The sequence below is a fragment of the Oncorhynchus masou genome, chromosome 12 (genome assembly GCF_036934945.1).
Source record: "Oncorhynchus masou masou isolate Uvic2021 chromosome 12, UVic_Omas_1.1, whole genome shotgun sequence".
Classification (NCBI taxonomy): Eukaryota; Metazoa; Chordata; class Actinopteri; order Salmoniformes; family Salmonidae; genus Oncorhynchus; species Oncorhynchus masou.
In genome coordinates this window covers 60,462,715-60,488,772 of record NC_088223.1, presented here as the reverse complement: position 1 = coordinate 60,488,772, position 26,058 = coordinate 60,462,715, and the positions used below count along the sequence as shown (strand labels likewise).

The following is a 26,058-nucleotide window of genomic DNA, read 5'->3' as shown; positions in this document are numbered from 1 at the left end:
AAATTCCAAAATACAAAACAGCTCAATGTAAATATCTGTAACCTTGGGGGTGAAGCTGCTAATACGATGGGCAACATGTTTACTTCTTGGATCTGAGGATTAGTTCCAGTCTTACAGGCAGGGAAGCCGGGTTGAAGCAGATCTAATCACTTCTTTTAATTTGAGGGATACTGTTGATGGAATTATTGACCAATACTACCTTAGACTGCGGTCTTCTCCATTTCCAACATATTGAGAGAAACGCGAGGATTACACTAGTCGGAGGATTTCTACTGTGTCCAACATGTCAAGCTCTCCTATACTGTAGTAGACTTAATGTATGTCGTAGTAGTTGTTAGGTTTATAATAAATTCATAATGAAATACATTCAAAATATAATTTGAAATGCAAATATACATTGTCTATGGTACTTACAGTATATGACACCTATGTATATGAGAGGTCTAAAAGTAGCACTAAATAGATGAATTGTCCAGAGATGATTGATTAAGCCCTCTGTAAATTAATCATGTCTAGGTTACCTCATTGAATCCCCCAACCCCCAAACACTGGCCTGGTGAGGTACAGTCACTGCTGAACGAGAGAGACCAAATAATTGATGGCACAGACAAAATAATACTACTTCAGATGCCAGTAGTACAAAGCTATTACCCTGGGTATCATGTAACATTTCACAGCACAAGCTTAGGTGGATGCCCTGGGGAAAAGGTGGGAAATGAGATGATAAATTGACCAGTCACCAGGTCTGACCCAGCATTAATACCTTGCCCAATGTATTTAATAAAATAAAGAAGGGAAAACATTAATTTTGAGGAGAAGCTCTTGACCCTTATCCATCCCTGGTCCCTGCCACAGGGGCGAGGAGATGCATATCCAGGGCAGCCTAGTCTGGGCAGTACTAGGTGGAGGAAGCCGCCTGCTTGGGATGATTGGGTGCCTGGTGTCGCTCCCTGGCTTCCACAGCCAGTTGCTCCACATCAGAGAGACTGATCTGTGGGTTCTGCCTGATCGTACATGTGTTTACAGATGACTGCTCCTGCCACTTTCACGCACGCCTCCTCATTAAAGAGGCACTGGCGGCCTCTATGCCATCTCACACTGATAACGGCAAATGTACACGGACTATGAAATGATTGCCCGTCAGCTCTTGTTCTCTCTGGAGAGGACTTTTGCGTGTGGCAAGATTGATTCCTGCACCACACGTGCGGTCGATAATTGGCCATGTATGTTTGAGCTGAGAACTGTCACAAACGTGGCTGAAAATGGTTGAGATTTTCTTTGAAACACGGCCACATTGAAACGAAACCACGGGACCTGTGTGTCTGGTATAGCAAGCGCCCACCTTCATCATTGAAAAATGTTGAAATCCAGTGTGGCTTTCAAAGTGTGGGTACAAAAAGGGTGTGGATTTCTTTGAGGGGGGCTGCATAAGGCCGGGGGATAAATTGAGGGTGTTCTGAGATTGGGAGGGGAGATACAGTACATTGGTATATCACTACTACCGCCACTGCTATTGTACCAAGGAAAACAAAGAGGGTGCATTATTTATACTAATTTGTTTACAGTACATTGTGTCCCACTTGAAGCAACGTGTTGGCAGATACTTGATGGAACCTAGTGGTTGACCTACTTCTGGGAGACCTTTTTATGGTTAATCAAAAAGCCAACGCTTCAACATTCATTTCAAGGCCAAGCACTCTCTTCTACTAAGTCGTGAAAATACTAAATCAATGTGTTGCTTTTATTTTTGGTTTATAATCGATTCTTCGCCATATTTCCAGTCAATATGAATCCACAGAAAGTTTGTTCAACCACATTACAGCTACTGCTTGATACACTGTTAAAATCAGATAGATTTCTAGCTGACATTACAGATCCTCTACGCTGCATCTAGCTGATATTACAGTAAGTACACAAACCAGTAGACCTGGGATTTCAACAATTATCTTTAACATGGCGATATCCTCCTGTAACAGTCGGTTAAAAGCAATTATAAACAGGGTAGTTTGGCTCCTGGATGCTGATGGTCTGAAACAGCAAGTCAGCCGCGTGTACATGTAAGGGATCATCAACAAGGTGCTCTGCGTTCTATAGAAAAATAATGAACGACGTGGAAGGTGTGTTCAACTATGCGCTAGCAGAGCGGATCTAACCTTCCATGGAGTTGCATTATTTTCCAGAGAACGCATAGAGCCCCGAGTTGATTATCCCGTTTATACCAACGCTGTAATTTAACCCATTTGCCACTAGAAATGTGTTCATTTGCCTGTAGAACAGCTGTTCAACATCCACTGAATTAGCAAGTTTACTAGATAGCTAGAGTAGTGGCCTTGTTAGCCAAACAAGCAGACTTGCTAGCTTGCTATTATGAAAATTGAATTCAACAATGCCAATGTTTTTCAATTTGACTTTTGCTTTTTTTGCAAACATAATACATGTAAGAATACATTTCATAGCCATTCAATTATACTGTGCATTATAGAGAAATAATGCACACTCCAGAATGCACTTCAAGCCAATAAGGCACCTCGGGGGTTTGTGGTGTATGGCCAATATACCAGACCCCCTGGGCCTTATTGCTTAGTGATATAATATAGAAATGTCTGGATATAATGCTATTTGGTACTTTGTTGTGTGCTACAGTATTTTGTGATAAGAATTTAGAGTGAAAAAACAACAACCCCTCAGATTTCCATGGGGTGAGGATTATTGACTGCTCTTAGGTCAGGTGTGTATTGATTGAAAATGTATTTGTGAGCCACATTTTCTTTGGGCAAGACCTTCTAAAAGCACATTTTTGTTCTGAGTAGACTATTAGAAAGCATGTGGACCTGGTGTCAGGTTATCACACATTTGAATCAGTCTGCCAATGCTCTTATCTTTCCTTAAAAGCATATTTTCATCCTTAAGAGCCCTAGTCTGTGAAATTTCAAGCTGTGAAATTGTTGGAATAATCCACTTATTCTGCCTTCTCCTTACTAAGATGCACCAAGCGACAGCTTTCTTACCTAGACTTGGTATCATTGGATAGACATTATCTAATTGATAAACTTGAACTGTTTAAGAAGTAGCCTTAAAGTGCTACGTATCTATGTTCAAGTTCCAACCACAACAGTCAGCCGCTACCTCATCCTTTTTCAGTCTGTTGGCTTCCTGTTTGTGAATCTCAGTTGACTTGCACTTTAATATGTACCACTAATCAACACCCTCAGAACTTTTAACCCATGTTTAAATGACTCCTAACTGTTGCTGTTCATGCCCTCTTGAGTTTTGTCTAAAAACAGCAGATCAGATGCTCTCTTGAGTTTTGTCTAAAAACAGCAGATCAGATGCCATCTTGAGTTTTGTCTAAAAACAGCAGATCAGATGCCATCTTGAGTTTTGTCTAAAAACAGAGCTTTTTGCACTTCCTTCCTTTCACACCTGGGCTCAGACTGGTTCGATTAGAAACATCAACTGATAAAAGTTACATCAGGGTCACAACATTTTTAAAACCCTGAAGGAAGATTTGGTCTTTTAGATGTAATGGAACAGGCACATATTTAAACAACATTTCAATCTCCTTATAAAAAAGATGATGTACACAAGACCACAAGGCACATGCATATTACTAATCAGACCGGGGTTAAAATACTATTTTGGGTATTTCAATTACTTTCATATACATTTGGAAGTATGCATTTTTATATGTTTTATTTGAAATGACAAGTAGTTGAATATTGGAATATACACTGTCATGCATTTAATCCAGGTATTTGAAAATAGTATTTTAAATAAGTATTTCTGAATAATTTAAAATACTTCAAACAGAAGTAGTTGATTCGGGCCTCCTTATTTGAAAATACTAAAATGCATAGAAAATATGTACGTATTTGAACCCAGATCTGTTACTAATACATGCATAAAGAAATAACATAAACCCATATACTAATTAGAAAACAAGAGTCTCTGCGTGTGTCAAACTGAAGCATGAAGGGAGAGAGGTTTCAAAGGCATCTGCCTACATTATTCACACACTCTTCTGTCAATCAGAAAGGCTGACAAGCTGATGAAAGACGACACAATCTGTGTGACAGTGACAGAGCATCAGCTAAAGACCCGCCAACACACCTAATTGATTCACTGCTGGATTTAGCAAAAAGTGCGCCGATGTCATCTTTCATCATCAAGCTTCTCCCTCAGGCTGCCTTAAGGAGCTAAAAAAAACTCTCCCTTCACAAGTGCTGGGCTAAAGGTCAGGGTTACCTTAAAGCATTGTTCCAAATAATAAGAATATAGACCTACTGTGTGAAGTGCTCTGGTAAAGTGTGTTTAATAGATCAACATGAGAACAGATAGCATTCTTTCCTCTGTGTGACAGATCTAACAGCATCTAGTCCTAGTCACAACAACCCTGTCAACCATCACCAACAAAAGCATACAAATGACTAATCACAAAATCCACATATGAATACAGTGTATTTCTATACAACTCATACCTATACTGAACAAATTCAGGCCAAGTGGACCATTAGCTGGTACAGTACACAGTCGCTTGCAGGTGGAACACTGTAGTATTTGCAGTTACCGTAACAACATGGGAATCAATCTACCAGGGGAAATGGATTGATCTCAATTTCACTGTTGTTATGAGCGAAAGACTATCTAATCCATCCCTGTCTGGAGTGTCACCATGTCTGAGCCATCTATCAGCCTCACGTTACTATATTAAAACAAACCCTTACTGTATGGCATCATGCAATCATGTGGCATAGTCTGTAAAACACCTCTTTCAAAGAACCACCTGGCGCTAGCCTATTACAACCCTTGTTTTTGCACATTGTAATTGACTTCACAGTTTCCCTGATTTGATCATGCCCGTACAAATTGTTTTCACTGATGTAATCACACCTTTACATCTTGTCCTCAAAGCTGGATCAATAAAACAAGACCCCTATGAATATGACATATTAGGGATTGTTAAACCCCAAAAAACCACCCAACACAATTTGCTAAGTGCAATCCTGTCTCTTAATAGTATAGAAGCCTAGTTAAGAGCACAGTTGGCAGAAAAACACATCATCCAAAGCCTTTCTCTTGGTATCCTATTTATGCAACACAACAGAATGCAGCAGGAACCACAAAATGAGGATAAATCCAAAGCTGGCTGAGGTGACAGTGATGAACTGATGTTGTGGTTTCCTGGTTCAGGGAGCTATTATAATTAATAGTTGTAATGCGTTATGTGCTGCTGGGGACACTTAAAAAAAACGTGGGACTGAGGAGAGTGTCAATACAACATCAATATCAATGAAGGCCCCAACAGTAGTGCGCGTATGGACTGCAGTTGCTTCACAAAGACTGCATCTGCATCTGTGACAGCCAGTAATACTCATTATTCCTGAAGGTTAATGCTACGTCGTGGAGTACGACAGCCTCTCCTCCTCTTGCCCTCCTTTGCAGATCTGTCAGCCACACTTAAATCCTGTTAGCAATACACTATCCTGCTCCCTCCTGGCCTGGGCTCCCTGATTTAGGAACGGTTTCATCACTAGTCATGGTTTTACAGTAGCATCTTGATTGGGATTTGGCTGCCATCTTTACTCCTGACCGGGCTGGGTGGATCAACTGGCTGCATTGGACCATGTCACATGTTGCTGCAGCAGCACTATAAAGGCCTGTCCTGTGAAGGGGAGAGTCAGTTATTGGGACTGTGTGTGAAGGACTGATGCAGCGACTGTGTGTTATCACCTGATAAAGGCATTACTCTGGCGCCTACGGGGCCATGGGATCCCTGGTATTGTGTGTTGGAGGAGCAGCGAAATTCATTTCCATTGCTGCGATACTGTGCTGTGTGGTCTAACTAAGCTGCTCCCAACCCATTCGATAAGGCTGAAGGGGAGGCTGAGACTGAGGGAGACCGGGAGGAGGAGAGAGGAGGGGCGGGCACATAGCTGGAATTAATAGCGTCTCAGCGCTGGATCCGGAACATCATACCCGGGCTGCAGCCAGTCTAAATGATGTGCCCACATTGCTCTGACCCTCATTTGGCTCCTACACATATTAGCCGTAGAGGGGAGACAGGAATTTTCAACCCTGGCAAGAAGGAGCAACGCTCTGTTTGAACTTCAAAGCCGCTGCTGTTTGAGAACAGAAAATGAATGGGATCATCATTGGTGGACAAAGCCTCACCTTCAACCAATTTCAAGGATTTTCTATTGACAAGACAGAAGCACATTTAACCTCTGCTAATAATACATGTCAATATTCAGACCCTGAATCATAATACTTCTCAGGTTCAGGAAAGAGACTGGTCTCTGCATACACACTTAGACAAAAAGGTGCTATCTAGAAAATAAAAGGGTTCTTCAGATGTCTACATAGGAGAACCCTTTTTGGTTCCAGGTAGAACCCTTTTAGTAGAGCCCTTTTGGGTTACATGTAGATCCCTTTCTACAGAGGGTTCTACATGTAACCAAAAGGGTTTTCCCTGGAACCAAAAAGGGTTCTTCTATGGGGACAGCCGAAGAACCCTTTTGAAAGCCTTTTTTTCCATGAGCGTATAAATATCTGTGTCCTTTTAAATGTCTCCCTTCACACTAGGTGGTTAATTCTGCCATTTCCGATTGAAAGCAATAAGTTAGCCCTTTACTATTTTCAGAGTTATAGACTAATCACCATATTAAGGTAGTGATGATGCTGTACCTCTGGGGTTGTTGAGGGAGGCATCGATGGCTTTGCCCCCATCTCCACAGTGGCCTTGATCGAAGGGGGTGCACTGGTCCCCCGTCCCTGCCACCACCTCCATGTTTTTGGCCAGGTCCTTGGGCTCTGTGAGGGTCCTGAGTCTGTAGACCCTCCTGCTGCTGGTGTCAGACAAGTAGAGGGCCTCCCTTACTGGGTCCATGGCCAAGTAGTACTTATGGGCTGGGCTGGAGCTGCAAAGAAAAGACCCTATCACTTAGGTCTACACTACAAAAAACATAAACAATGTACTGTTTGTATATATCAGGGATGGGCGACCCTTTTGTAGGTTCGTGGACCAATAAAAAAGAATGATACATATATATATATATATTTTGCCGGGGAACACAGTCGGGGTCTTAAATTACTGTTGAGAGTTAGAATAATAGACTACACAAGGTTTCGAAATGTGGTTGTGCATCATCAGTCGCTCAATTAGCCCATGTCAGCTACATTAGATCGGTAAGTTAGTCTAGCAGCCAGCTATCTAAACTTGTAGTAAGCATGGTCAAATTACCGACCAGCGTGGGGCCAACTGACCATCAGTGACCTTATAAAAATCTGCAAACATTTGCCTCTACCCTATGGCAAAATGTTAAGAGTTGGGTAAGCAGACCCACGAGGCACTGATGATGATATCTGTTTTTTTGCGGCCCCCACCCTCATCAAAGTTGCCCATCCATGGTACTGTATATATGAAATACACATTTACTGGTCAATCCCCAAAGAGCTGGCTTTTATCACTTAACACCAGTTCAGTTTCCTTCAGTCTTTCATCTTAAATGGTTGCTCAAGAGGACGTCATACTGTAGGTTCCGAGATTAACATCTCACTAACGTGAAACAAACATCTGCCAACCACAGACAAACTCATTCTTTTCACCTGAGGATATGATTAAAATCCATACAGCTCGAACTCTGACAGCTGTATCATCTTTACAGTAATTGCACTGCAACTGAACGGTGACTGAAATCATGACAAAAATATCCGTGGTGTAAAGTACTTAAGTATAAAGTACTTTAAAGTACAAATATATAAGTTGTTTTTAGGGGTATTTGTACTTTATTTGACTATTTATATTTTTGACAACTTTTACTTTTACTCCACTACATACCTAAAGAAATTAATGTACTTTTTACTCACATACATTTCCCTGACACCCAAAAGTACTCGTGTCATTTAGAATGCTCAGGCAGGACAGAATTATTGTCCAATTCATGCACCTATCAATTTAACACATTTACATTCCTACTGCCTCTGATCTGGCGGACTGACTAAACAAATACTACAAATACTGCGTTTGTAAATTATGTTGGAGTGTGCCCCTGGCTATCAGTAAAATAATAAATAAATAAAAACATTGTGCCACCTGGTTTGCTTAATATAAGGAATTTGATGTAAAGCATTTACTTAAGTATGACAATTGTGTACTTTTTCCACCACTGTACCGAAGTACATTTAAAATCAGATAATTTTAGACTTCTAGACAAGTAGTATTTTACTGGGTGACTTTCACTTTTACTTGAGTCATTTTCTATTAAGGTACCTTTACTTTTACTCAAGTATAACAATTGAGTACTTTTTCCACCACTGAAAATGATGGAGGCAACCTAAGGGCCTGTGTAATGACATCCCTAACAGAGTCAGAGCTACTGTATGTGTGAAGACGTGCATCCCAGTGAACGATGCCATCTACTACAATCACCAGGAAACCCTCTCTGTTAACATTAGGCTATTCGCAGAGGAAAATGACTCATCTCAGGCTTTAGTTGGGTGTGCCATGTCATACATGCAGTGAGGGGAAAAAGCAAAGCTAGTTCAGTAAGTTTTTTTAACAGGCTTTGATTGAGAAATAATCAATTGCGAACATGACGGCTGCATGAAAAGATGAATCATATCTCTGGGAGACATGAGAGCCTGTTTGTTTGGGGGAGAGAGTATGAGAAGCCCATCCCAACACAACAGTGTTAAACTGGCCTTTCCAGCGGGGCGCTCCCCCATCTAAGCACACATGAAAGGCTGGGGCTTGTCTACGATAAGAGGAACCCTTTAAAGACCTCGTCTGTATTTCTCTCCAAAGCCCATTTCTAATCCTTGCTCCCTTTAAATCAGGGCTGTTCAATTCTAGTCCTGGAGGGCCAAAACAATTCTGGTTTTTGTTTCTACCTGGTAGGTAATAGCACTAACCTAGTGTGCCAGGTCTGAATTAGTCCCTTATTAGACGGAGAGGATGAAAACCTGAAAAATATTTTGGCCCTCCAAGACCGACATTGAACTGCTTTAAATCCAGGTCAATACACTTCCATATTGACTGACTGTCTCCTCACTTCAAATCCTGTATTCTGTAACCAAATAAGAATATCATCCATGAAAGGTAGGCTGGCGGTTTGCAACTGAAGCACTGCTCTTTTCATGCTGCAGTGTCATAAAAAACTGTTTTCAGAAAAAGACATTATGTTCTGAGTCTGACGGAGTACGGTATTGAAAACATACCTGTGCCTGAGATCTCGATTCCTAGCAGCGTTGTATTAAAGAGAGAGAAAGAGTATTAGTTCTTATCCTTGGAGAAATATCTTCTCTTCGATCCATGATTATACTTATGAAAGCATTTCAATGAAACTTCTCAGTTCAATTCGTTCATGTGCTGTGTATACAATAGATTACTAATTTTCCCATCTTTTTCCATTTCACATTAAAAATGTAACAATCATTGCAACAGCAGCAATAGCAAAATAGCTTGGCAAACTAGCACTACAACAACTTTCATTGCAGTATATATTTTGAATGCTTCAACCTCAGTCCTTGAAATAATGTACAAATACATAATCACACAAAAACACTGAAAAGCATCTTTAACTACTGCTCGGGAGTGTCACCTCAATTCTAAAACGCTGATGACGAATCCATTGGGAAGAATCCTTCTGATGAAGTTGAAGTCGCCAACATAGATGCTGCCGTCAGAGCCACAGGTGATAGCGACAGGAGCGTAGAGCTTTCTACCCAGGGCAGGGCCATTACAGTTGGGGCAGGGGATTGTGCGCAAGTACCCCGTCCCCATCACTGTGTAAATGACTGGCGGTTGCTGGGAGATGAAGATGTTCTCTCCATTCCCTTTGTGTAGAACACCTGGAGTTGAAGGACAACTAGCAATTACACTCATATCCAGAGGAATGACTAGTCTAGTCCTTCCTGGAATCTTCAAAGTTCAACAAGGTCAAGAGGGATGCATTAAACTAGCTCTCTCAAAAGCTTATCTCAAACTGACGCAATTTAGCACTATAGAACAGAACTCTCTGATATAATACAGTAATAATTCTCTGTCTGTCTGCCTGTCTGCCTGTCTGTCTGCCTGTCTGCCTGCCTGTCTGCCTGCCTGCCTGTCTGTCTGTCTGTCTGTCTGTCTGTCTGCCTGCCTGCCTGTCTGTCTGTCTGTCTGTCTGTCTGTCTGTCTGTCTGTCTGTATCAAGTCATTTGAAATGGTGGCTAAAACAATAATAGTTTGGCAAGAATGTCTTCACAATATTCCTACTGGATAACCAGGTATGAAATAGTGTCAGGTTAGGTGGGCTGAGGGTACAGTACTGCTGAATGGAAGTGGGACACAGAGGAACAGGCAGAGCCCTCACCGCTTTGTAGGTTAAGGATGTGGTGCTTGTCCAGGGACCAGCCCCCCAGGTTGGAGGCAATCATCTCAAAGCCCTGCAGCTGAGCCATCCTTCTCTCCCACACAATGTAGTCAGCACATGACTCATACTCATAGCCTACAGAGACTGGAACAAAAGGGACCACTGGGCCGTTAATGGGATGCCGCCAATTGTCATGCATTCATTACCCTGTTGTTATTGCAATTACAATGAGACATACCTGGAAAACAACAACCCCTAATGCTTTTGTGATGGTGTGACTAGCTCCTGCACAGTGTACAATTGCAGTGAACCTTGAGTTGCCGTGGTCCAGGCAGAGGCTGGAACGAGGCATTATGTTGGTTATAGAGCAGCCTGGGTGTGTGCTAACAGTCTGCGATTCTCCCGAGACTTTTTAATGCATCACTGATACCATCATGCTCTGCTGCATCCACCCAGTATGTGTGCACGCTCACCCTATTTCCTTGCTCCGGCTCACCGTCTCTCTTTCCCTCTCTCACCCACACAAACACACGCACACGCACACACGTACACACACACACACACACACACACACACACACACACACACACACACACACACACACACACACACACACACACACACACACACACACACACACACACACACACACACACACACACACACACACAAGCAGGACATAGTCAGTTACACACAGAGTAGCTACAGGCTCCTGCTTGTGTCACCATGATAGATCAGCCTGTTACTATCGGCAACGAAGAGAGAGAGGGTGAGAGTAAGGAGGAGAGAGAGTGGATGAGGTTTGAGGTTGAGCTCAATTCCCACTGGTACATAAAGATAAATGAATAAATTAGAGCCTTTTTCATCTCCTTATCTCTTCCTCGGGTTTATTTAGTGTGGAGGAAAATATGTTTGCACCATAACAAAATGTGTTTTGAATTTCAATTTAGTTAGGATGTCGTTTCTAATTGTGCCATGTGTTCGATGTTATTTATAGATAAACGGGCCATAACATCTCCAGGACTTCCTATTTATATCACAGACTATTAACCACAGTGCCTCATATCCACCATCAAGGAGCTGGATACGCACAGATTAAACTGTGTATTCAGTGAGAAAGGATTCCAACACATGCACACCAGCTAGGCAATCAAGAAACACTCTGCTATCTGACAGTAATACAAGGCATGGAGAGCAATCCAGAGAGACATCCTCATAGTGTGTGAAAGAGATAAGAGTGGCCCCTGCTTTCTGTTGCAGTTAGATTTGTAACACTCTCTCCATTAAGACAAATTGCAACAATGCATCAGAGCTGTAGTTCCCAATAGGCAGCCAGCACACTAAATCAACCACTGATAAAAAACAAAGCTTATATGTGGCCCTTGAAAAATCTGTCAGTCTTTCATACTACTGACCATTAACACACCGACAATGTCTTTAGAGCACTGTGTGATTGTATTATCTAACGATAAAGTAGAACAAAAGTAGCACGCTGTTCTGCTGTTGCACTGCTGCATGTAATACTGTCTTTATAGATTTTTATTTGCCATTAGCTACAGATTGTCTCTCCCAGTTACCCATTGAGCATGTTGCTTGCTGTCATCCCTTGGGTGAAAATTGTCAAAGGAGTGAAATACAGCACATTATATTTGTTCTACAGTGAATCTGAATGTACGTGACAGGACATGATTGAAATGCTGCATATAATCTTACCCAGAGCTTGGGCCAGGCCCACCACTTTCTGCCCATAGACATCAGTCTTGTTCCAGGCCAGGACGTAGACCAGGTTTGGGGCGGCAGGGAACCACTTCTGAAAGAGTCGTCCCTCGATGGCGGTGGACACATGCACCTTAGCCAGGCCAGTGGGGATGATGGAGTGGGTTAAGATGATGCGGAACAGAGCCTTGTAGCCAGGGGAGCGGGTGCTCAGGTAGCTGAGCTTTAAGAAACTGCCAGGGATGGTGATCTCCTCTTGGACAGCCTGAGGAGGAGGAGAAAGCATTTTGGCTGCTGTTATTATGTACTATTGGTTACCAGGAGTTGGAAAAACTTCTAAAGCCGGAGGATACAAACTATGTATAAAAACATCTTACAAGTCTTTCAGTAAAGTATCTTTGATCACCTGGTGTTTGTACTCGTTCCAAGATATACTAGCTAGTACTATACAGTGGGGCAAAAAGGTATTTAGTCAGCCACCAATTGTGCAAGTTCTCCCACTTAAAAAGATGAGAGAGGTACACTTCATAGTTGAAGTGTAGCTATGATGCAAATTACAGGCCTCTCTCATCTTTTTAAGTGGGAGAACTTGCACAATTGGTGGCTGACTAAATACTTTTTTGCCCCACTGTATGTCACTTTCTTAAAATCCAATCAAAATAACACTATATAGTTTTTTATACTTTTTGAACATTATTCTACATACACGATGCCCCTGGAATACTAAATGACATCCATATTCTATATCATTAGCAGCGTACAGGAGGACATTTTAATTACTGCTGACGATCTAACCCTCACTCCCACCCTTCATTGCTCACAGCTTCAATCACTCTGAACTGGGTCCTCATTAAAATCACTATCAGTTTCATTATCACTCACAACAAACTAGGATGTCTACAATCTGCAAAACACACTTCCAAAGCTGAGGTAGGAATATCAGTGGGATCGGGGGAGAAGATAGCGAGCAGCTCTGGGAATAAAGAGCCCCGGAAACTGATTAGTGTGAGATTCTAAGATGATTTCACAGGTACAATATGTGCCAGGTGAAAATTACACAGGATCCAGAATAAAGAAAAATGCAAGAATTGGAATAAAAACAACCATTTATAATATACACCTGGAAGTCATAAAATGATATTATGATTAGAGATGTATGCATTATGGAAATGGTTTAGTATAGGTGGTAATTGAAAGCTGAGTGAGCATCCCTGGGACTGTATATATTATGTATATTACTGACTGGTGAGTGGACCAGCTACTGTACCTGCAGCTCAGGGATGGCTGGGCCTCGCTCCTCACAGGTTCTGGCAAAGCGGATGAGAGGGGAGGGGAGGACGATGGGGTACGGACTGACCAGGTTCTTCAGGTTACACACAGGGGGGCGAGACTCAACCCTCGCCATGGTGACCTTCTCTACAACCACAAACTGGTTCCACGGTAACCAGATGGTGCGTTTCTGCATGAGGAAGGGAGCCCTCTGGAAGATCAGAGAGACTGAGATGCCCCCTGCAGCCACCAGGTCAAAACTACAGGAACAGAATCCACACAAACACACAATCAGTAGCGGCAAAGCATCATATTAAGCCAATTTACTATCGTATCTACAATACAATACTAGACCTACCTGCCATCCTGGCGACTGACAGAGAAGCCAAATTCAGGGTACTGCTGGAAGCTGATGTTCACTCCCACCAGTGGGGTCCCGTCTAGTGCCACCACCTGCCCCCGGATCACTGAGGCTCGGCTAGGAGAGAGCAGCGTTTTAGTTCACTGGGTATTTTAATTATACTATAACAAGTTACAATGTTTTCCAGTTCAGTTGACAAAGGCAAATGTGCTATATCCATACAGAGTACTGTGGTAGCCTACAAATAGCTGTGTATAAAAGGACCTGTACTTCAGTGGCAATTATGATTCTACACTATATAACATGCTATTCCTGTTCATTCATGCGGTACCAGAGGTAAATAGTATCGCCTATATTGTCTATTCTACCTGCTGTCGAATGGGATGTCTCCAGGGAAGACATGGGTGCTGTCCTTTCCAACCAGGAAGCGTACGCGGTCGTAGAAGAGGCGTGAGAGGAGCGTGGCGTAGGGGGTCTGGTTCTGCTGGATCAGGTCCAGGGGGTCTGGGGAGCCCTGGCACAGAGGCCCACTGTGACAGCTAGGCTGCTGGCAGCAGTCTGGGTCCACACAGTCCGTCAGGCCATCTGCAACAACACAATAACACAACATCATCACAGCTAAGTCTACACTGTACAGTATCTCAGGCTCCCACTGTGACACCGGTGGGAGAGATGAATAACATTCAAAGCACAGAAGGCCTTGTGAAATTGAGATGACATCTCTCAATTGGTTTGAAACTATAAATCAAATTTACAAATGATATAGAATAAATCGATAATGTTTCTCCTAAGTGGGACTACATCCACCCTATCCTTTAATGAAGATCAGTTAGACATGGCTTAGCTGTGATGATTTAAACTTGAACAATGTGGAGAAGCTGATGGTTAACAATATATCTAGTTCATGCCTGACAAGGAGCAAAATGCCTCTGATTTATACAGTCTTAACACTGTACTTACTCGCTGCTCTATAATTGCAGTACAGTGCCTTTTTAATTATGTTCTCTTCAATGTCTAAAATGTGTGGGTCTGAGCAACGGCAGCACGTTGAGTCCATTAAGTCCATAGACTCCTCTCAGGCAGACACTTTCAATAGTGCTGAAGTGAATGCTGACATTCATCAAGATTGCTGGCATTGAATGCCACACAACAGCAAAAGTACTTAAAAGTACTTACTTGGTAATTAAAAGCAGAATAATGTCTCCTGGTCTTTAGTACACGCCATCCTCAACGCTTTCTCATAACACGTTTTAAAACTATGGTTACTTATATCACAGATGGAAAATATGTGCAATGTGGAATTCATTCAGAATAGAATTGTAAGTATGGTAACAGAAAATAATAAGGTGTAATTATATACAGTAGGTGCCAAAGAAAATGTATTCAGTAAACGACTGACCAACACAACAGAATAACTACTGGGCCAAGAGCCATAACATCCCCATTCAGTGCTGGGCTGCCAAAGTAAAGGAGGCATGGTGCCCAGCTATAAGCTGGTTGGCAGGGTCGGCTCTAACTCCATCGGTCATGACCACAATGCATTCATTTTGCTGGTTACCATACTGTATAGAACATCTCACTAAAATAATGTATCTGACAACAACGACAGCTGTACTGTACCTGCCATTGCCACCATATTTACATAATCAACAAACAATGCAATAAAATAATGAAGAAAACAAGTATTTGGGGGAGAATTTCTATCCATGTTTGTAAACTAATGTTGCACAATTAATATACTCCACAGCTGCAAATGTAAAACAAAGCACTGGATGGTCAATTGTGTGATTATAGTGACTCATTTACAGCTGGTTGGAAAAGTCATGATCTTTTCTCTTAATCACTACTCTTTTTCAGGTGATCATTTGCTATTAGGTTTTTCCAACCAATGCCTTTGACGAGGCCTCATTTAGAATATAAATGGCATTTCTAATGGAGTTGAGATGAGATGAAAATAGGAACATGTTCTGGGATTCTGACGTATATATATTGGCTTGGGAAACTAACTGACATGGGGTGATTATTTCCTCCTCTCCTTTGTTGGAGTGTCGGGCCAATTTGAGCCTCCTACAATTTCCCTCTACATTAAAGAAGGACCAAAATGACTGTACATCATCCAAGATAGTCATCAGTCATAAGAAGTCACACACAATGCGGAGGTCACATCTTTGAAGGGAGAGACATAGCTGCCGTGAGTAAACTAAATTAGGTTGTAGAATAATAGAGGAAAGGTTTACTGCCCAGGCTGCCGGCACATTACTGAACTGAATTGTGAATTTGTTTTCTATTGTATTGGGTTAGAAAAGAAAATACAGTGAATTATTTATGATCTACAAACAAAAAAAGATACATGAACACATTATCACACAAACACGGGTAGAGCAACTGGGAAAATGATCAACGAAGGAAGACTTGTAAAAGTGAAGCAGCTGGCATACAGAGGCTTACTGGGATAAAGCACCTGATTAAGAACTCTGAAGGTAAGAGATAATGGTGTTTCCTTTAAGTGCTGTCAGCCAGAGCAGAGAAAACATGTGGAGTGGGTGAGGTAAAGAGTTCATGCTCCAAACACATCTCTAGACTAACAGACTGTACACAATATTATGCTCTTACCTTCTCAACCACTTCTGTCTGCACATACAAAGGAACCAAACACGGTCTAATGTAGCTAATTAGCACCCTATGCAAAGAAGTTTATTTTAAAGCTGCAATATGTACATTTTGGTCTACCTGACCGAATTCACATAACAAATGTTGTTATAGATCTGTCATTCTCATTGAAAGAAAGTCTAAGAAGCGGTAGATCTATTTTATGTGCGCTATTTCTATACTTCCTGTTCTTAAGTTTTATTTTTGCTCTATTACTTTTGGTTTTGTACACCAGCTTCAAACAGCTCAAAATACAATATTTTTGGCTAATGAACATTACATTTCACATTTCACAGCAGTTTAGATGGTAAAATGATTCTCTGTTTTGTCACATAAACTGATATTAGGTGAACTATTTGAATTTTAACTACCAGGGAATGGTGGAGAGATTTTTGTAGAGGAATTGGATGAGACATAGTACTCACACAGATTCAGTACATTTTGTAGCCTGTCACTTTAAATTAATTTACGGTATTCATAATTACTCTTAATTTCTTCATATTACATTGCATAAAGAAGAACATTGCATAAAGAAGAACACGGAGCGATCCAAACCACATCCCTTTTTCCAGATGGTAGCTTGACTATACAGTACACAGAATTATCTTTTTATCTCCTTTGCCACACTGTCACACCCTGACCTTGGTATTCTTTGTTTTCCTTGTTATTTTGGTTAGGTCAGGGTGTGACATGGGTGATGTATGTGTATGTTTGTCTTGTCTAGGGGTTTTGTATGTTTATGGGGCTCTTTCCTTTCTAGGTAAATTGTATGTCTATGGTTGCCTAGATTGGTTCTCAATTAGAGGCAGCTGTCTATCGTTGTCTCTGATTGGGAACCATATTTAGGCAGCCATATTCTGTGGGTACTTGGTGGGTGATTATCTATGTCTATGTTAGTTGCTTGTGGCCGCATAGTTTTCTTATTATAGCTTCACATTCGTTTATTGTTTTGGTTCAGTTTACTTCATGTTCTTTCTTCAATAAAGAAGAATGTATACCAACCACGCTGCGTTTTGGTCCTCACCTTCTACTCCATACGACGATCGTGACACACACACAAAGGAAATGTACACCTCATATAAAATACACGTTTACATTAAGAAGCTAACTCATGCACTAGATGAGAAGATACATGGTGCACATACAGAAGCAGTATGTTTTCTAACCTGTCAATCATAGTTAATGTATCACACTAAACTACAGTAACTACGACATTACATGTATTACACTTCACATTACGTCATTGTAAACTTTTTAAACTTTGAAACATCAAAAACATGTGATGTAAGTCAGTGCACAAATGGCTTCTACTGTAGGGCATCTTCCCCTCAAAGACATGGGCATTGAACCTGAGCTCTAAAGCCTCATGTCTGGTTCCCTGTTCACTGGAACACCAGGTCTGGTTCTCTGTTCACTGGAACACCAGGTCTGGTTCCCTGTTCACTGGAACACCAGGTCTGGTTCCCTGTTCACTGGAACACCAGGTCTGGTTCTCTGTTCACTGGAACACCAGGTCTGGTTCCCTGTTCACTGGAACACCAGGTCTGGTTCCTTGTTCACTGGAACACCAGGTCTGGTTCCCTGTTCACTGGAACACCAGGTCTGGTTCCCTGTTCACTGGAACACCAGGTCTGGTTCTCTGTTCACTGGAACACCAGGTCTGGTTCACTGTTCACTGGAACACCAGGTCTGGTTCTCTGTTCACTGGAACACCAGGTCTGGTTCTCTGTTCACTGGAACACCAGGTCTGGTTCCTTGTTCACTGGAACACCAGGTCTGGTTCCTTGTTCACTGGAACACCAGGTCTGGTTCCCTGTTCACTGGAACACCAGGTCTGGTTCTCTGTTCACTGGAACACCAGGTCTGGTTCACTGTTCACTGGAACACCAGGTCTGGTTCTCTGTTCACTGGAACACCAGGTCTGGTTCACTGTTCACTGGAACACCAGGTCTGGTTCCTTGTTCACTGGAACACCAGGTCTGGTTCACTGTTCACTGGAACACCAGGTATGGTTCTCTGGAACACCAGGTCTGGTTCTCTGTTCACTGGAGCACCAGGTCTGGTTTCTTGTTCACTGGAACACCAGGTCTGGTTCTCTGTTCACTGGAACACCAGGTCTGGTTCCCTGTTCACTGGAACACCAGGTCTGGTTCTCTGTTCACTGGAACACCAGGTCTGGTTCCCTGTTCACTGGAACACCAGGTCTGGTTCCCTGTTCACTGGAACACCAGGTCTGGTTCCTTGTTCACTGGAACACCAGGTCTGGTTCCCTGTTCACTGGAACACCAGGTCTGGTTCCCTGTTCACTGGAACACCAGGTCTGGTTCTCTGTTCACTGGAACACCAGGTCTGGTTCACTGTTCACTGGAACACCAGGTCTGGTTCTCTGTTCACTGGAACACCAGGTCTGGTTCTCTGTTCACTGGAACACCAGGTCTGGTTCCTTGTTCACTGGAACACCAGGTCTGGTTCCTTGTTCACTGGAACACCAGGTCTGGTTCCCTGTTCACTGGAACACCAGGTCTGGTTCTCTGTTCACTGGAACACCAGGTCTGGTTCACTGTTCACTGGAACACCAGGTCTGGTTCTCTGTTCACTGGAACACCAGGTCTGGTTCACTGTTCACTGGAACACCAGGTCTGGTTCACTGTTCACTGGAACACCAGGTCTGGTTCTCTGTTCACTGGAACACCAGGTCTGGTTCACTGGAACACCAGGTCTGGTTCTCTGTTCACTGGAGCACCAGGTCTGGTTTCTTGTTCACTGGAACACCAGGTCTGGTTCACTGTTCACTGGAACACCAGGTCTGGTTCCTTGTTCACTGGAACACCAGGTCTGGTTCACTGTTCACTGGAACACCAGGTCTGGTTCTCTGTTCACTGGAACACCAGGTCTGGTTCCCTGTTCACTGGAACACCAGGTCTGGTTCTCTGTTCACTGGAACACCAGGTCTGGTTCACTGGAACACCAGGTCTGGTTCACTGTTCACTGGAACACCAGGTCTGGTTCCCTGTTCACTGGAACACCAGGTCTGGTTCACTGTTCACTGGAACACCAGGTCTGGTTCTCTGTTCACTGGAACACCAGGTCTGGTTCACTGGAACACCAGGTCTGGTTCTCTGTTCACTGGAACACCAGGTCTGGTTCTCTGTTCACTGGAACACCAGGTCTGGTTCTCTGTTCACTGGAACACCAGGTCTGGTTCTCTGTTACCTGGAACACCAGGTCTGGTTCTCTGTTACCTGGAACACCAGGTCTGGTTCTCTGTTCACTGGAACACAAGGTCTGGTTTCCTGTTCACTGGAACACCAGGGGCTACACTCAAGCATACATGTTTTAGAGGAGCCAAGCAGCAGGTAGAATACCACCAGCTAATTACCTAGAGGTCTCCTTGGTCTGAGAGCCACGTCGACTGCTGTAGTGAGCCATGTCGACTGCTGTAGTGAGCCATGTTGACTGCTGTAGTGAGCCATGTCGACTGCTGTAGTGAGCCATGTCGACTGCTGTAGTGAGCCATGTCGACTGCTGTAGTGAGCCATGTCGACTGCTGTAGTGAGCCATGTTGACTGCTGTAGTGAGCCATGTCGACTGCTGTAGTGAGCCATGTCGACTGCTGTAGTGAGCCATGTCGACTGCTGTAGTGAGCCATGTCGACTGCTGTAGTGAGCCATGTCAACTGCTGTAGTGAAATTTAACAAAAGGAAAATGAAAAGGAAGAGAGCGGGAAATGCTTGTTGGCTCAGATGTCGGGAAGGAGAAGTGAAGTTCTAAATATTTCCTTCTCCTGACCTTCACCTGCGATGGAGGTCAAGTCATTAATCATTATTGAGCTACAGACAGACCACAGTCCACAGGGACCTTACCTCCATCGTTGTCGGCGTTGTCATCACACTCTGTCTCCATGACGACATTGCATCCCATGCCGCTCCAGCTCGCCTGGCACACACAGTGCCACCCGCTCTGTTCCAGGGTGCATCGACCGTGGCCATTGCACAGGCCTGGACAGCCGTCTGGATGGAGAGAGAGAGGAGAAGACAGACAGGCTGTGTATCAGAACACTGCCAGTCATTCCTCATGATTAAGGAGATGGGGACAGATGCTGCTACGCTTTTCATTTATGTAAAATCCAGATGTCTGGCCATTCGAAAACATTTGTTGCATATTTTGTTATATTCCATCTCACATTAAATTGAATATGGTGAATGATCTGCCATTGGTTTGGGCATCATACTTTCTCCTCAAAATTAATTAACATTTCAATGAATGTGCTTTGGTCGTAGGAATACCATTCAAAAATCCCTGCTGCTTTGAAACAATTCCATCCTAGAGAATGAGAAGGCATCTTACCTTTAACAACGAGATCCAGGTAATGCGCTATATACCATAGGAAGATAAAAGGAAGGAAGAAAAAAAGTGTGTGAGATTAGATTACTGAGCCTCAGAGATAATATGCTAGCACCAAGGCACATGAAGAGATAATTACAGCCTATTAATGTGCCAGGAGCTAAGCTTTATGATTTGATTCACACATCCACAGAGACACAGAGCCCATCTCCAATTCCGCATCTCTAAAGGCAAGTGAAACGATTTCACAGGATTGTTATCTTGCATTTCTGAAGTGAAAAAAATATCTTCTGGTTCTTTTATAAAATGTACTTGGCAGTTCCCAATTCTGTTAGTCCCAGATGACAAACTGCAGTGTTCTATCAAGGTGTAGCCACATTAATTGAGTGCATTCGAACTTGGTGAGCAAATTATTCAGTTGCAAGAAACTAAAAATGCCTCCACTCTAGGGAAGAGGCCATGGCTGATGGAAAATTAGCCTGGCGGCAACCAACAGTTTCATTGTTACTCTGAGTTTTCATTCTCAAATAACAGCAATGAAGTGGATAAATTGTACAACAGACAGGCAGGGCACTGACATCACTGAACCCCAGCCAGTGTCTCTAAGACACGTGGTAACATGTTACCCTCTTAAACACCCTGCCTCGGTCCCTCAAAATGCCTAGCAAGGTTTGGTACCTGTTTTCTTTTAGCAGATGAATTGAATAACTGGGCAAGAATGACTGTGTTCCATCTGACAACTGTGTGTCTAAATGACACAGCAGATGGATGATTCACTGGGATAGCTAATGGTCTGCTAAACTGCTGCACTATTTACAATGTGTGGTGCTAGAAAATATGCACTCAAATGAATTACATATTCATTGATGTGTATCTGCAAAGATCTGTGGTTCACACACATTAGCGCATTAGTGGTCACAGTTTTAAGACATGCTAAAACACCATCAGGTCTTAGTAAAGTAAATCAGCCCCATGGTTTCTAAACAGAGTAATAGGTACTAGAGTCACGTTACACGGTCTGTTTGTTAACCTCCTGTGGTAGGGTAGTGTTGGTCCTCAGAGGGCGACTCACCGATGCTGCAGTGTTCTCCCTCCCAGCCAGGGTGGCACTCACACTGTCCGTTCTTACACTGGCCGTGCTCCTTGCAGCGGGGGTGGCAGTCCTGCAGGTCACAGCCTGGCCCGTCCCAGCCCTCCTCACACTGGCACTTCCCACCCACACACACACTGTGGGCACTGCAGGGCACCGGACACACCTCTGCACACGGACACAGAGAGAGACAGGCAGGGGTCTTACTGCTTTGGGCAACAGACAGTACACCTCTACATAGGCCAGATGGACATGTCAAAGGCCAGCTGCATCATTGCTCCCAAAATACTTGTGATAATTTCCGATGAATTAATTCAGGATCCTAGACACTAATCTTGTCTTGCAAGTCTTGCAAGTTCATCTAATAGACCTAAAAATATATAGATTTTTGAAAAATAATATTATAAAACCCATTTTTATTCTTATTCTTATCTCTACCTACCTACTCATGACATAAAACTCAAATGTTGTTTGTTATAATACTTTCTAACTATGTCGAGTGCTGCAGGTGCAGTTATAAAACATTCAATGCTTAAAGGTTTTAGAGGTTTGATGATATTCAATGAATAATTTCTGTGGAATATGGAGAGTACATCCTATCAGCAAGTAGCCAATCAGCAGAGAGAAGAAAGAGCTGCGGGCGCAGAAAGGCCACTTATCCCCACACATGAAAAAGGCATTCACATTTAAATATCCATCATATTTAATCATGCCATAACCACTTCATTTGCATTTTATTAATCTCGATTTTTCTACCATTAAGTATATGACATTTCTATTCATTTTCTTTCTGCATCTGCTTCCAATGGAATTCAACATGCTTGCTGTCTAACACAATTTTATAGTAATGGTTGAATGTTGCTATCGATGCGCTTGGATTTCTATGTAAAAAAAAAATATATCACACACAACACATTGATACATATAGGCTACTTTAGTGTGTTACAATCAGGTGACAGTAGGTTTACTCCATGGTAATGATATAGGCAGTACAGCCACACACAGTCAACGTTACAAGTCATTCTGCATACACTTGAGTGAACACAAAATCAATTTCCACTTTTGGATCGAAATACTGAACTTTGCTTTGGAAGGCTCGAAAAAAAGTGTGGGTTGAGTGAATGTACATTTCTTTCATGGTTATGGAAGCCGAGGCACCACACTGCTCCAAGATTCAATTCACTGGAAAGCGAAATAACCTCCACACGTGCCGTTTTCCCTTTTATCCATCACTGAAAACATAATTGATAGGAAAAGTAATGAAGAAAGAGGGACTACTTTTCCTTTTGAGGAATGGCTTAATATGCAGCCCACCTCTCAGGGTTTCACCCAACCTAAATACAGGACTCTAGGAACAGAAACATTAATAATATGAAGATGAGCAGAAATTGATGACAGGCAGGCTTTATTCTAAAGGGTGGAGGCTTCCATAACATTTTGTTGGCACTGTGTTTCCATTCTTCTCCATATATATAATAAGCAGTGACATCAGCAGTAGGGTGTATTAGTGTGTTGTTGTGTGGCAGCTAGCAGCAGGCAGCTAGTTTGTAGACCTGTCCCTGGGCTACTGGGGAACCTGATATCCTTCTAGATCTGGCTGCCTCATGAGTAGGGTTGGCACAAGTACCGTATAACCGATGGTTATCGATGAAGACCGTCATGAAAATACAATAACAGTCATAACTGTTAAAAATAAGAATAATAGAAAAAATTGTGTGGAACAAACAGCTGACAAGACGGGATGGTCGGACATTCGTGCAGTTGAGTCCGTTTTGGACGTTAAACGCCCACACTAGTAGAAATCCACTTTCTCGAGCTGAAAGACCATGGCCAGTAATAAATAATTGTTCGAGTCAAAGTATGATATATGTGGGGTTGAAGTGACAAAACCGAACTGCCCGCTTTGTGCAAACTAGTGCCAATGACGTGTTTTTTCCTATGAAATGATGTGTAAATATTTTTTTACTTACATTTTGTTTAAGGGCTTGGTTTTATTTTGATGGTTTGTCTATTAATCAGAAACACCTGCAAATTTTGCGAGTCGCGACTGAGCTGAGCAATATAATTGAGCATCTTCAGTTATTAGGTAGCCTACCTAATTTGCTAACTGAAGGACTGCAAGCTCCATTTGAGCCGCGATTTGCTCTACCGAAACAGTTGCGTCTTTCTCATTTTATTTTACATATTGCTAAAATTGTTCCCTTTTTAGACAACCACATTTTGCAGGTGTTTTCTTTTTGCCCTGTGTTTGATTTGTGAGCTTAAAGGAAAACTCTACTCAAAAACTATCTTTTGGCATTTTCCATTTGTCCATTGTTGATAGTCCCAAAATCTTTTCCATATCAGTAATCAAGTTTTCAAGATATATAACTTTCAAAATACAGCCAATATGAATCATTTTACATCATTTATTTTTTACACAAAGTGGATTTCTGTTTTCTCACTGAAAAGTGTTTCATGTTCTCTTGGCCTTAACTAAATACTAAACCATCTTTGATTTCTGAATGTGTCGGCACCGGGGACTCGGGAAGTGGCTGCATTATTGATGTCATGTTATTAATCAGGCCTTTTGATTTGAACGGATTGTTTTCGTTTTGTAGGCTAGGCTAGGCTACCTATTTACTGATTTAATTCATGGATAAGGCCTTAGCATTCTGAGCTCGTTTCCAATGATCAGTGCTTTAGTTGATTATGTTGCTGTCCAGCCCACCGTGGTCAGCACCCCCAACTCCAAACATCTTGCCGCGGCTATGGCACACATAGATACAGAATGACTCAAATGAGCTTGACCTGGCAATTTGACTGGTAAACTCATGGGTACACTCGCAATGGATGCGTGTAATGTAGAATGTTAATTCGAATGATGTTAACTGTTATGGCTCATGCAATGGAATGCATTTTTTGTAATATCAGTTGAGTTGAATCAACAAATCAGAGCACATATTTTACTTCCTGCTTTGCTCTTATAGGTACACTCGCAAAGTCCGCCAGTCCATCCATTATGCCATCATTGACTTGAATGGTGATGTCTGTCCTATTCATTCTATTTCTATGGCAGCACATGCAGTCAGGAGCGAAGGAGAAAATGGGCTACCAAAAAAACATTGACCGTCACAGCCCAATAATGAGATCTACATTTGTATCACAAGCTGAACAAAACCGAAACAACAACTTTTAGACAAAGATGACAAACAACACAGAGGAATATCCAGCATCATCTCCTACAGCCTCAGTCACAACAGCTTCCCTGAGATGTTTCTACAACCACTGTGTCAACACTGTCTGTTATCAGTTAGAACCATACAGTCATTGGTGGCAACTCTTGTTATCAACGTCCTCTGACTAAAATAAATTAATTAAACATTTCAGTAAGAGACAGTCGTTCACCATGAATAAATATGAACAAATTCCCACGTCAAATGAAGTGCAGACTTTTCATCTGGAGGCAGACAGTCAAAATAAATGCATTATACTTTTTCTACTTGTAGCAGTGAAGTGAATGTTAATCCAATCCAATGATTTTTTTTAAAATTTGTTCTCTATAAACAGACAGAAAGGTGACCTAAATTCAAATACAAAAATCAGATGAACAGATAATGCCTAAAAATAACAGATTTAAATTGTACAAAGGAGCATATCTCGGGATGAATCCTAACCATGGCATTATTGTTCCCTGGAGGAGGCATATTAAAAAATGAATAGTTTTAAAACAATCATTAGTATGCAACAATGCATATGCATATATTGATAAAGAAACAAGAAGTGCATTTGGCTGAGTTGGAAGCCATGGAGCGCAGTCCAATTTACACACAGCGTGTCAGAGAAATGATTGCTAATTTGTCTGATAGGCTGCTGGGTGTGTGAAGGTCTCCTTCTGCTAGGAGCTGGCAGATCATTACAAGCAGAAAAACACATTGCCAGGGTCTGTGTTACTCAGTCAGAGGTAAGACCAAAAGTTAGAGTCATGTACAGCAGATGCAATCTAGTCATTTAAATCACAGCCAGACAGAAAGGAGTGGGGGCCTGACTACACGTAAACCTTTTATTGGAGGTTAAGGACGTGATTGAACTCCAAAGGCTCCCCTCTAAGTGTCTGGGAGTGGACATTCCGACTCCAAATGTGAGGTAATGGTTTAAGTGAGGTAACAGTCTGAAAGCACCTTATTTGAGTGTGTGTCTGTATGTAGGAAAAAACCTACCATATGGAGATAGAGACATGTTTTTCTCTATATATGGCTCTGCATATACGTAGGTTGTATGTACGTCATGGTTCTTGCACT

The 26,058-nt window shown here is 42.3% G+C and overlaps 1 protein-coding gene across 1 annotated transcript in view; it reads right to left on the bottom strand.

Annotated features, from left to right (window-relative positions):
- LOC135550534 (teneurin-1-like) overlaps positions 1–26,058 on the bottom strand; it is a 187,786-nt gene that overhangs the window by 23,319 nt on the left and 138,409 nt on the right. Inside the window, exons 12-23 of the mRNA XM_064981453.1 lie at positions 21,761–21,946; positions 21,035–21,037; positions 20,692–20,718; positions 20,208–20,354; positions 14,064–14,280; positions 13,693–13,812; positions 13,333–13,594; positions 12,063–12,330; positions 10,350–10,493; positions 9,600–9,849; positions 9,217–9,237; positions 6,685–6,917 (exon numbers count right to left, since the gene is read on the bottom strand). Coding sequence (XP_064837525.1) covers positions 6,685–6,917; positions 9,217–9,237; positions 9,600–9,849; positions 10,350–10,493; positions 12,063–12,330; positions 13,333–13,594; positions 13,693–13,812; positions 14,064–14,280; positions 20,208–20,354; positions 20,692–20,718; positions 21,035–21,037; positions 21,761–21,946 — 1,878 coding nt within the window. The remainder of the gene's footprint in view (positions 1–6,684; positions 6,918–9,216; positions 9,238–9,599; positions 9,850–10,349; positions 10,494–12,062; positions 12,331–13,332; positions 13,595–13,692; positions 13,813–14,063; positions 14,281–20,207; positions 20,355–20,691; positions 20,719–21,034; positions 21,038–21,760; positions 21,947–26,058) is intronic.